Genomic DNA, 13,167 nt, shown 5'->3' with positions numbered 1-13,167 from the left:
CATAACAGTTAAATATATCCTTGCTTTTGACAGAAGCTAGTGGAGTTGGAACAGAGATGAACATAGCTTATTAAATATAGCTCTTATGAAGACTGCTCTATAATTACTGTGATTTTTCTTTGTATCATTATGATCATCGGCTGATCGAAAACAATGAATCGTGTATTTTCAAGAGGCTAAGAACTATTCAACCATATAAAGAGATCATACCTAGAGTAACAGCCCTGTTAGTTTTCTTTGAGTAGTCTGTGTAAATAATACACTATAAAGGTTAAATAGGTCCTTTCACTGATGGCCCCTCTCCCACCAATAAGATTTAAAAACTGAGAGGAGAATGCTCTAAGCAGGACCAAGAACTCTTCAGTCCATGAAATCTCATACATATCCATGAGCAAACCTTTTGATACTCTTTAATTGAAACCAGTGCTCAATGTATAAAAAGGGATCTGCTGATTTTTATTTTTTTTTCTGAAATGAAAACCTCAGGATGAAATGACCTATATACCCAAAACGTCTCAAGAACAAAAATGCCCAGTTGTCCTTCTGCTATCAGCTCTGACACTCCAACACATCCAAAATAGATTCAGGGACCTGGATTCAAATATTTTCCATCTTTTCTGACCCATGAGAGACTTCCATGCTTTCTGGGGCTGAATAGAGAGCAAACAGCAAGGGTCTGTTCTTGTAGTCTGGATTGTTTCCTATTTCCCAGGTGTGTGTTGATACACCTGGGGAGGCAGCAGACCTCAACACAGCTGCTTTGAGACAGGCAGGAGAAGGGAACTTGAGGTTTTCAGCAAAGACCTTGGCCAATACAAAGGTCCATTGTCTTCAGGAGTGCCCTTGCTTGTGAAGCTTTTTCCTTTGTATAGTCACTGATAATTAACATTTGAGGTGCCAGAATTCTGGCACTTAAAATTTTAGCTGCTACCTTCTACCTAGTATGAAGAATAACAATTTTATTGTCCTATTTTAGATTTCAAGCAATTTAGGTGCATTAAAGATGTGCAGTATTAATTTCAGACTTTCAGTATGAAGACAAGGTACTTGTGAACAATCAGTAATTTCAGAGCAAGTTTGGTTTCGAGATTTGTTGTTATTTACTGCTGTGCTTGTGGAGCTGATGGGAAGACAGGGACAGGCATGTGTGAGATCAGGGCTGGGAATGCTGCTGTTTCGAGCAACCACTCGACAATTCCTTCCCTGAACCAATCCAGCTTTGTATTAAAGACATTAGTTTCGTTGCCTTGACTACGTGTATTGGAAGACTTATCTGGAGCCTCACGTTCCTGATGGTTGTTATATACCTTCTCATTTCTAGCCTAATTTATTCCCAGTTAGTCTGTTTGCAGGCCACTGGTGACTCTTAGGTAAAATCAGTCTTTTCCTTCTCTGTGTTTATCTGTTTTTACTGTTTAACAGAGAGAAACCTCTCATGCTTCCCTTAGTTACGCTGGAAATGTACTTGGAAATGTTTGTGTCTGTTGTACATTCATATATATTCTGTGTCTATTGAAAAAATAATATTACCTTCATTTAATATTGTTTGTTAGCATGTATCCTTCTGTACAGCTTTTAAGCAAGTTAAATTGTTTATCAATTGCATGGAGTTAATTGAAATATTTCAAATCTGTAAGGGTGAACTATGGTATGAAACAGTGAGTGTGAAGAGATTAAGTAGAAAGGGGAACTGAAACAAACAGCAGTTTAAATCCCATTCTTAACCCAATTCAAACTTTGCTGTAGGCTTGGTTTAACCAAGAGCACTTACATAAACAGTCAGCTTTTCCATGCTAAGGTTTTCCAAACAGCTTTTTGGTAATGCCACGATTAAACAACAGTCAATTCTATAAACACTACCTTATTGAAAGCAATTACAAGGAATGATTTTGAGAAATGGGCTTGTAGGCCTTGTTTCAGAAAACCTGGATGATGACACATCCCAATTGTCCAAAGCAGTACCATCACAACTGGTCTCTGTTTCAACTTTATTTAACAGATTCATTAATAGTATTAAAGAAAGCAAGTGAACAGCATGTTAATGAAGTCAGCAGATGATGTAAACAGCAGGAAACAGAAAATAGAAGATACTTAGAGATTAGAAACATGAGCGAGAGGGGTTATCAGTGTATCATATTCAGATTGAGAAGGAAGAGAAAGAAGCTAATGTGTCTGGGATAAATTAGTTCAGAACTGATTTTATATGGCTAATATATATTAAGTATAGAGAAACATACACACTAAAATATGCTAAAACATTTTTTTTTCTGGTTGACAAAGGACCACTCTATGATCAGTGTAATACCTCAAAGGGCAATACTGTCTTTGGAAGAATGTGGAGATACTGTCAAAGAGCAGACAAGTAATTGCTGAATTTGACACCAACAGGAGCAATTTGCTGTTGTTCAAGCAACAGAAAATAAAAATCAGTGGTTTAGGAGACTGATTTAGGAAGAAAGACTGAAATGTAATGGCTTCAAGTAAGCAAGGAATGGAGAGGAAGAATAAAACATTCTGCATCAGTGAAAAATCCATAAGCATTTAGGCAAAATATGATTTATTCAGCATTGCTAAGAATTTGATATAATTTCAGGAAAAAGTTCTTTATTGGGCAAAAACAACCTCTTACCAGATTAAATGAAGAATTAAAAAATGAATACATTGAAGCTGTAAAGCACAACCTAGCGTCAGTAAGTGTAAGCCTAAAATAGGTTGTAGGCTTGTAGGCTGCTGCTCACTACCTCCTGGAAATGCAGAGTGTCTTCAGCACCCCTTGGTGTGAATGTGCATTGCAGAGGCCCTAGCTCGTTATATCTAACCTTTTTTTTTTTTTTTTTCCCCAACAATATCCAAATTACAGGAGACTTTCCAAGTGCTCCATTCAGCAAGCCCAATCCCACACAAGCTCTAAAATACTTCCCCTTCCCTGTTGCGGTGACATGCACACTGCAGGCAGACTGACAACCACCTCCTCCAGTTAGAGCATGTAATCATAAATACCCTTTTGAGCTCATTGAAAATGTGACTAACTCAAAGTCTCAGCTCATACATTGTCAAATCCCACTTGGTGAGTCTTGCTCCCGTTCCAGCTGGAGATGGGCCCACGCTGGAATTTGGGAATCTGGTTTTCATGTTCCAAAACTGAACAAAGAGACTCATTTCTAGCCTCAGTCTCCTAAACTGCAGTCATGTCTGTAAGTAAAATGCTGAAACATTAGTTGTCTGGGAAAAATAAATGAGTGATGATTTTAAGAGATGCTGTGGCTACTCAGTGCAGTAGCTGCAAGCTTTTTGGTGCTGTTCCCAGAAATGCTTCAACCATGGTGAGGAGCTCAATTCTCTAATTAAAAAAAAAAATTGTATCAAATATTTTTCAGCTTTACACTCTCAAATTAAAGCTTAAAAACCTCCAAGGAAGGAAAGGAGGCCAGATTGGAGGGGGAGGAGGTGAGAGGAAGGAAGCGGGTGGAGAAAACCACTATATTCCCAAGATGCAAGGAAAGTTGAAAAGTAGAAGAAAAAATATATTAAATCAGTGTAAACTAAGAGGTAAGTTTAAGGCATTTTTTTTACATTGAATGTATGTTTTGTTGGGGTATTTTTAGCAGTAAAATTCGTTGTACTGTAAAACATTTAAAATACATTAAAGTGAGGTAATTGCTTTTTTTTTTTCATTTTGTGTGCTATAAACTTGATCTATATTTTTATTAAGACCTATCACAGGATGTGTTGCGCTGGGATTCTGCTGCGTTTTTGCTGTTGCTGGTTAGAACTGTCTATTACCTCACCAATGACCTACATGAAGCGAAGCAGCATCCCATGGCAGCAGGCAGGGTGTTTTGTTGTAGAGCTCAGCTGCGAAAGTTAATTGTTTATGGAGATTTAATGGGCATCGCACTCCTAGTTACCTACAGCACTGTAATTCAGCGGTGTATTGGTATAGCTTCGGAAAAGAGGCTCTCAAGTAATAGATTTTGGTATGGTTAGGGAGAGAGTTGACCTGTGTTCTTAAACTGAGGTCAGATCAATGCCTTATATTGTTTATTAGTGTTGTTGGTGTTATTGCTACTTGGTCTGCTGCCTATACAGGGGTTGTATAAGTTAAGGTTTGATCAGAGACCACATGCCAGCAGTGGAATAGTAAAGTCTGTTGCACTTAAAAGCTCATTTATTACTGGAATGTTTGTTGCTATACTGCCAGGAGCCTGCCAGAGAAGCAACGGAATAAAAATATTGCTGATTAATACGGCTGTGCTTGTGTTGTAACACCATGTGACACTAAAGACTTGGTCACAGATGAGTTTGGAGAGGAAGGAAACAGAAATCTGGAAAAAGTGGATGAAGGTGTAATGAGGTTCTTCATGGCTGTCAGGCAGCTGGGCAAATTGGAGAGGCACAGATGTTCCTGCAGCCTTTGGTACTCACTTAATGCATATGTAGAACAAGTTATTTGCATTATTTTTTATCTTTGGAGTCTGGGAACTGGGTAGAGCAAGCATGTGACAACTGCTGTGATGGGAGAGACCTGAGGTCTTGGTAGCTGATGGTGAAGGCGAACACAGGAGAGGGGTTTCAGAGAGATTGCTGCTGCCTTCCTTTCTGGTCCTCATCTGGCTTCTGGTGCGTCAGATCTTTTTGGGCTGTGGATTATGCCATGTTTCAAAGCTTCTGGTGCATCAATTGTTCATAAATTTATCCAACTTTTTTTTTTTTTTTTTTTAACCTGTTTACTATATTGGTCTCAGAAACGTCTTCTGGAAATGGGGTCTCTAACTTAATCACGTTGTCTTTAGTTTAAGCCTGGTGTTTGAGGGTTTTATTGATTGCCTCAAGTATATTTACTGTGAAAAGTGAATAACATTTCTTACAGAGATGCTTATCATTGCCACCTTAAAATGTCTAATTGTAGGCTAAAAAGATGTGCTTTCCTTATTTCTTCCCCCTATTCCGTATCTCTGATCATCCTTGTCCCTCTCCGTACATTTCTTCAGTGATTCAGATGAAAAAGTTTCCTGCTTTTGAAGCCACACCTATCTAATGGCTATCTCCCCTTTCTTGCTCTCACCGCTTAGCCATCCTTAACTTTTCTAAATATTTTTTTTTAGAGTTGAACTGAATGCTTAAATATTTCTACGGATAGCAGTTACATAAATATATGCATGGCAGCTGTGCACTTCGAGATGAATATATTATGGATGAAGAGCTTGAATTCCACAGCATTTGTACTATTTTTATTCAGGCACATCCTAAGAATTTAGTATCAAATGGCCTAATTCTGCTCTAGCTGACACTAAAGCCAGTGAATTAAACCAGAAACTCCTACACGATTCAGTAGAATCAGGGCTTGTCCTGCCTGCCAGAGAACAGAGCTCGACACCACTTTTAGAGCTGTTCTGAATTGTGCATGAATCTGGGTGTTAAGAAATGCAGAAAAGGAGACTTGGGAAAGAGGTAACCACAGTTGTGGAGCAGATGTGATCGTAGGATTGAGGAGGGCTAGGAGACGGCAGTGGAGGAGCAACAGGAGCTGTGTGTGAGGCAGGCAGTAGAGGCAGCTGCGGACCCTGGAGGGTGGCTGGGTGCCATGATGTGAGTCACAAACTGATGTCAGAATTTCCTCAGGCATCCCAAAGGCCTTGGACACCCAAGTCTTATCAAGGTGAATGGGAATGTGGCATCCGAAGGCAGCTCTGCAATTTTCAGCCCTGAGGTGACTCAGCGGAAGTCAGAGGCGAGGTAGAAGTTAGGCTTGAGGACAGACTGCACAGCTGATGACTCTAGCGGTCTTTATTTTGTTCCGCATAGATTAATGAAGAGTATTTTGCTCCGACGTTTAGAAGCCATGACCTATATTTTAAACAGTCTTAAATAATTAATACGTAAATTTCATCACAACTCCATCATCACACAGAATTATCCAACCAAGGAATGAATCATAATGATGTTCTTCCCCGTACCTGGCATGTGTTCTTGTTCTCCCCCTTCTGTGAAGGTTTTGAAGACTAAAGGGTTCCTTTTAACTTCATACAGTTTCGCAGAGGAACAGAAGAAAACAAAAAAAAACATTTAAAAGAGATTCTACATGGAAAATTCCCTGTTTAAAGATTTTTCTTAAAGTCAGATACCTTTGCTGGTTGCTAATAGAATAGAAGTAGCTGAAACAGTCTCAAAGGGAGCTGAGGTTGCTAAAAACTCCGTATATAAAAATGAACCCTTTCAGTGCAATCTAGCAGCAGCCCACACAAGTCGATGTGTTGGTATTAATATATTATTTACCAGTTGCATTGCATCAGCTTCACTTCACAATGGATGTAGGATGTAGAGTGCTATGAAGAAATCCAAGCCGGAGTTAATAAAGCTATGCATGGCAGCACTTAAGGAAGAAAAGCAGCTTATTTGAGAATTTATCCAAATGTGCAAACAGAGTGAATCTAGCCAACTAATAGCAAAATGGAGTAACAAACAAATGCTTTCTTTCTTCTATCAGGTGTCAATATGAGCCTTGCTTTATTCTCTGCCCTCTTTAAACAGGTAGTACCTCTCTGACTTACACACTGCAAGTTTTAGTAATGTTTCTGCCCTTTGTACACTGCAGGGCTTACCCAGCTGCAGCTGGATCAGATTGAATGGAAGCAAAATGTAGATAGTAATTTAAGGACTCTTTGACATGAGTTTTGCCAACAGTTCTGCTGGTAGCTGGAAATACTGGAGGCTTTCTTACTGCACAATATCTCTCTCTGCCAAATTCTGCCCCTTTCCCCCCTCCCAGGTTGTGCCAACAGTTTACCTTCTCCTCTTGCTCCATGTGACCCGTCTTCTGCATTAAGCGTTCCCAGGTGCCTCTTTGTCTCTGTTTCAACAAGATCACTAGGGATAGATAATAGATAAACATGCATGATGGTAGAGAAAAAGACTGAGGGCAAATCCTTTCCTTTTTAGAAAGTCATCCAAGCTGGCAGACTGGTTCCATTATTTGTGTCCCTCCCCTTGCCAGGCAGAAGGCACAGCAGATAAAATTTCACCCAAGAAAGAAAAGTTTAAATGCTGAATAGACTGGGAATAGCAAAGCATCATCTTCTCCCTCTGAAGTGCTCCAGCCAAAAAACCAATATCCTCTATCCTCCACATATCCTCATTTATATCCCTCTGGGATATAAATGGACCCACTGGTCCCATGACGGACCCCTGTGGGACACCACTTGTCACCGGCCTCCACCTGGACATAGAGCTGTTTATTGCAACTCTCTGGCTGCAACCATCCAGCCAATTCTTTATCCACCAAATAGTTCACCCTTGAAATCCAGATCTCACTCATCAATCAGTGTTGGACCACATCAAAGACCTTAAGAAGTCCAGGTATATGTCATTGGTTGCTCATCCCTTGTTGACTGCTGCAGTCACTTCATCATAGAAGGCCACCAGATTGGTCAGGCACGATTTGCCCTTGGTGAAGCCGTGCTGGCAAGTAACATGTGTTTTAATAGCTTTCATTTATGCAAGAGGGGTTAAATGTTTAGATTTAAACTGACTTCCAGATTTTGGGGGAACATACTGTTATTTTATGTGTTTCAGACACTGGAACATACCTATCAATCTTAAAAGACTAATGTCAAACATCTTTTCTGAATTTTATAGCTATTTAAGAAGTAAGGAAGGGGAATCTTCCTCACACACAGCACTCTTGTGAGCTGTTGTGAGTTGCACGTGAACAGGAGAATGACTGGCACTGTAAGTTGAAACAAAGGGCAAGGAAGACATGGATCTGAAAGAAGTTCTGCATCTTGATTGCATTGACATCTGTTCCCAGATATAGATAAAAGAAGGAATCTGCTCTTGCTTTGAAGCAGTGAAGCATTATTGGTTCCCTGGAATAAAGACAGAAATAAGTTTTGGAATGGTTTCTATCCACTGCATTGTGGCTAACCATACTTCTTACAGGTAGACCTTAAGAAATGGCAGACTGCTTCTGCAAAGGTAGCCTGTGTAGTGAAGCAGGAGGAAAATATTTTGATGGAAAAACAGCTTATGCACTATTATTTCATGCTTCCACAAATGGAATAATAAAGCAGTTCTGAAATACCTTTCTGACCATTCAGTGATCTCTGAATTATATGTGCAAAACTGGGTTATTTCAAACACTGGCCAATTATCTCACTCCAGTGTGGCATTCAGTAAGAGAAGGATTAGCCAGGGAAAGAAGTAGACTGAGTCATCAGTTAAGAATGATCTTTAAAATAAAATAGTGAATATAAGCTTACTGTATTATTACCATCTTTATTTAAAGAAATTGCCTAGACTGGCAAAGTTTTGTTTCATTGCAACATTTTCTTCACAAAGCTCCCTTGTGAACGCAACAAAACCAACAACTTTGGTGTAGTGTAAAGCCGCAGATTATCAGGCTAGAAATGCCATATTAACCTCCAGTGTCAGAGGTGTCTTTGAGCTCGTAGATGTTCAGTTCTCTTGCAGGAACACAATTGTGATCTCAGCTTTTATGCTGGTAGTGCATTTTCGGCAGGTGGTTTACAGTGGAATTATTTCATAGAATCACAGAAATCTTTGAGGTGGGAAGGCATCCCTGGAAACCATCCAGTCAAACCCCACCTGCTCTAAGCAGGGTCCTGACTGGGTTGACCACAACACTGCCCATATCAGTCAGGTTTTGCATCTCTCCAAGGACGGAGACTCCACAACCTCTCTGGGCAACTTGTGCTGGTGTTTGGCCACCTTCACAGTAATTTGTTTTTTCTTAAGTGGAATTTCCTGTATTTCAATTTCTGCCCATTGCTTATTGTCCTGTTACCAGATAGTAATGAGAGGAGTACAACAGAGGGACGGAGTTACTCATTTGTAAACTGTAGAAAATTCCATTACACAGGAAACCATGGTGGTTTGAAACTGATGAGTGGCCAAGAAGTAACATACTGCTTTCTTACTCCCTCTCCTCAGAAGGGCAAGGGGAGAAAATATGATGGAAAAAAAAAAAATAGACTCAGCACAGGGAGATTAGTGTAATTTATTGTCTATTGATAACAAACTTGAGCAGTGAGAACTAAAAGCAAACTAAAACCACCTTCCCCTCATCCGCCCTCTTCTACCTCCTCCCCCCAAGCAGCACAGGGGAATGGGCAATGGGTGCTGCGGTCAGTCCCTGATGCTTCATCTCCACCACTCCTTCACTGTTCCTTCACGGTCACTCTCTTCCCCTGCTCTACGTGGGGTCCCTCCCATGGGATGCCGCCCTTCCCAGACTGATCCTGCGGGGGCTGCCCATATGCAGCAGCTCTTCAAGAACTGCTCCCCCATGGCTCTGTACCACGGGGTCCATCCCCCAGGAGCAAACTGCTCCAGCACGCGTCCCCCATGGGCAGCAGCTCCCCCCAGACTCCTGCTCCTGCGTGGGCTCCTCTCCATGGGCTGCAGCTCCGGCCTGGGGCCTGCTCCTGTGGGGGCTCTCCATGGGCCACAGCCTCCTCCAGGCCACATCCACCTGCTCCACTGGGGGCTCCTCCACCCATGGGGGGGCTGCAGTGTGGAGATCTGCTCCATGTGGGACCCATGGGCTGCAGGGGGACAGCCTGCTCCACCAGGGGCCTCTCCACAGGCCGCAGGGGAACTGCTGCTGCGTGCCTGGAGCACCTCCTGCCCTCCTGCTGCCTTGGAGTCTCCAGGGCTGCTTCTCTCACATTTCTCACTTTTCTTTCCCAGCAGCTGTGGTGCAGCAGATTTTTTCCCCCATTTTCTTCAGTCTGCTCTCCCAGGGGCCCACCCCATGTCACTCCCTGTCAGCTCTGGCCAGCAGCGGGTCCCTCTTGGAGCTGGTTGGAGCTGGCTCTGATCTGACATGGGGCAGCTGCTGGGCTCTGCTCAGAAGCCACCCCTGCAGCCCACTGCTAGCAAACCCTTCCCAATTAAACCCAGTTCCTACACAAAGGAATATATAAGAAATAGAATTATCAGTATTGTCTTCGCACTCTTCTTTCAATTAAACCTGGAGCAATAATCTCATAAAAAAATAAAATAAAATATATATATAAAAAAAAAAAAAAAAAGAGCAAACTGGAGTAGATAGAAAAGAGATGTGAGGAAAAATCAGAACTTGATGCTTTGCATACTTCTTTATGCCTCAGCAAAGAGAGGTCAAATCAATCCTTCACTTTCAACATGCTCTCTAAACAAGTTCAATGGGTCCCTGTCCCTCAGTTGAATTCAGTGCTGTTCTAAGCCAAATAACTTGAAAGATTGAAAATCAGATACTGTGTAATTTTGGGCTGCTGCAGTATTTTTCCTTTATTTCAGAATAATTTAGGACCTGGATTGTCGTGGTAGCTTTGCTAGAGTAGTAGTAGCAGTTGCCTATATCATTGTGCTTCAGTCCCTAATATATCTTGATGCAAGAGGATTAAGTGCCGATTTTCTCACGAAAGTAAGCATGGAAGTTGACGATCTAGGGCAAAAAACCTTCAGCTGTGCTTTGTGACCCAGGAAGTCATCACTATCATGATCCAGGCTGATATGTAGAGGAAGGCATGAAGACAACTACAGTGCATTATTTACAGAATATTAATACCTATAAATGAGTGAAGATTTTTTGTCTTCTGGTACCTATTCATAATGAATGTTTTACTAGGAAGATTATTTAGAATCACATTATTTTCTCCTCCACAATAACCTCTTTCTCCACTTTCTATTATGAAAATCAGCCAACAGTTTTTGATACTGTAATTTACATGTTCAGGTCATTCTACAAGGCATATATAGTGCAAAAGATGAATATCCAGCATGGTTTCTGTGAGCATTTTAACAGCTGCCAGCATTTTCATCAGAGTAAAGCTGAATAGTACTTCACATATGTGGATGGCTTGAAGCCATTATATCATAATCCTGGGATGCGTGATTATGAAAGTGTATATGTAAGAGGGTTTGATTACTGCCTATAAGAAACTCTTCTTTGTAACAGATTAATAATTTCTTATTCTTTGAAGAAGAATTTAAGATTATCCTATACTTACACAATGGGGTGAAGATAGAGAACAGTCAATATTTATTCCAGGTAAATTTCAATGCTTTGCTTAAGATGGCAGAGGTAATAGCTAGTTTATGTTTACCCCTGTCTCTCCCTAGTGGTTGTAGAGACATGGAATGTCTCCAGCTTCCATGTTATGGAAATGCTTAAGGTTATGTGGAAATATTTGAAACTGTATAACAGACCGATAATATTGATAACTGATACAATAGAAATACTCATGTCACTCTGTGGAACTTTCTGAATGGAAATGTGAGGTTGAGCTGTGGAATTTTAACTACAAAAAATCTGTTCATATGTTTGCAGTTCCACTGAATGTAAACCCTGTCCTGAACTCAGGTGTAAGGAAAGGTAGTGTTCTGCTCTGACAGCAATGTTGAATAGCAAAGATAGGACTACTATCAGGCAGAAATCTGTGGAAACAAAAAATGGCCTAAGGTTTTAAGATTTCTGATGCATCAGTGGCACTTTTTATTTATTTATTTTTTTGTTTGTTTGTTTGTTTGTTTGTTTATTTTTTCCTATAACACTAGTAATACTTTCTAAAAGAAGTGAAGGAAGCTGGGGCATTCTCTTCCATCAGAAGTATTGTTTTAGTTTGGTCTGGGGGGATATAAGTCTATTTTAATATTGAATTTATCTCTTTCACTACATTTCACAAGTTATAGTTCACAATTGTGTTCATCCTGTTTTCCCGAACATAATTTTTCTGTCACGGTGATACTGCAGTGAGTATAAGTCCTTTTCATGTATGTCTTTATTTGACTGAAAAATTAATGGGAAAATATACATTTTTGATACTTTTTTGTACTTAACTGTGCAGCTGTACATGTATTAATGTCAGATTTATTCTGGCTCATTCACATCCATCCTGAACAGCTTTCTTCCTGATTCAGATCTATCTTGATATCAGTGCTGCAAAATGACATCAAAATGCATTTACATCTGTTTTATGAAGCCAAATGTCTAAAAAGATTGAATTAGATCAAATTATCAGAAATGAATTCTATGAATATATCGACAAAAATATAAATTCTAATTGCATGCCTTTGCATGGGAATGTATACTGTGAGTCTGTCTGTTGTATGAAATCACAGAGCAACGAGAGAAACATTGATTCCATCTCTGAATGCAAAGAAATACTAAAGGTCTGGAAGTTAAATGTTCTCATGTCAAAATAAATGCTAAACTCTATTCTGAAGGCCCAAAGGTGTGATGTACTGACATATTATACTAAGGCTCCTTCCTGTACACTGTAATTCATTTTATTCGTTCTGGGATAAGTTGCATCTAACTGAAACATTTCAACTTTGGTTAAATAAGGTGAATCAATCAAAAGGATAGACTGGAAAATAAGACCTGAATTTCCTGATTTTGTGAGAAATATTTTTATGTGATTCTTTTAGTTTTAATTGTCACAAGACATGTCTTTTTAATTTGTCATACAGTATGCTTTAAGACTGTAATAGTAATTGACATTTTGCTTTTTATTTTTATTTTTTATTTTTTTACATTGATACCTTTCTTACTGTTTCGCCAACCTGATAAGCTAATTTTCTCTCAGGTGAATAGTTTCCACTAGTTCCTTTATATATGGACTTCTGCTAGATTAAAAATGTTGGTGAAAACAAAAGCAGTGCTCATTCTAGCTGTAAAAGAAAGGAATTATCTGTGAGAGTGGGAAGCTTGAACATGTTTTTTTATCCAGGACTTCTTAGCATATTTTGCTAAAAAGCAGATGCTTCAAATGTGTGAGCCCAAAACCACACCGTCATGTGATAGAAACTTGAAAGAACGTTAAAAGCTGTCAAAGCCAGCAAAACTGTATGAAGTATACTTTTAAGCATAAGATGAGTTCATGCTTTTCGTGCACTCTCAACACTTCAGACATGTCCCTATTGGTCCACCCTTTATCATTTTTTAGTCTCTATTGGTGCAAAAATGGCAGCAAAAGACCACTGGGGAATAATGGAGAGTAAACAACCTTTAATCCTGATGTTCATCATCTTTCCTTCCAATCTTATCAGCATTTGACTAGAATGATTGGCATAAACAGAGTATAGCTTTAAAATAGCAATGCTATAAAATATTTTTTAAAACAACTCCAAATAAAGAAAGATGTTTATGGTGAAAGTAAAACA

At 39.7% G+C, this 13,167-nt stretch overlaps 1 protein-coding gene across 13 annotated transcripts in view; it reads left to right on the top strand.

Moving 5' to 3' along the window:
• DLGAP2 (DLG associated protein 2) overlaps window positions 1-13,167 on the top strand; it is a 471,424-nt gene that overhangs the window by 156,547 nt on the left and 301,710 nt on the right. For 2 of the 13 annotated variants that reach the window (XM_038177140.2, XM_027455134.3), the window contains exon 2: window positions 3,378-3,549. The exons of 10 other annotated variants lie outside the window; for them this stretch is intronic. In XM_038177140.2, the coding sequence (XP_038033068.1) occupies window positions 3,492-3,549 (58 nt within the window). In that variant the 5' untranslated portion in view covers window positions 3,378-3,491. Of the gene's footprint in view, window positions 1-3,377; window positions 3,550-13,167 lie in introns of those variants that run through there. One more of the 13 variants, XM_072036385.1, reaches the window with a different exon arrangement.

Source organism: Anas platyrhynchos, chromosome 3 (assembly GCF_047663525.1).
Source record: "Anas platyrhynchos isolate ZD024472 breed Pekin duck chromosome 3, IASCAAS_PekinDuck_T2T, whole genome shotgun sequence".
NCBI classification, from domain to species: domain Eukaryota; kingdom Metazoa; phylum Chordata; class Aves; order Anseriformes; family Anatidae; genus Anas; species Anas platyrhynchos.
This window is presented reverse-complemented; position numbering and strand designations above follow the sequence as displayed.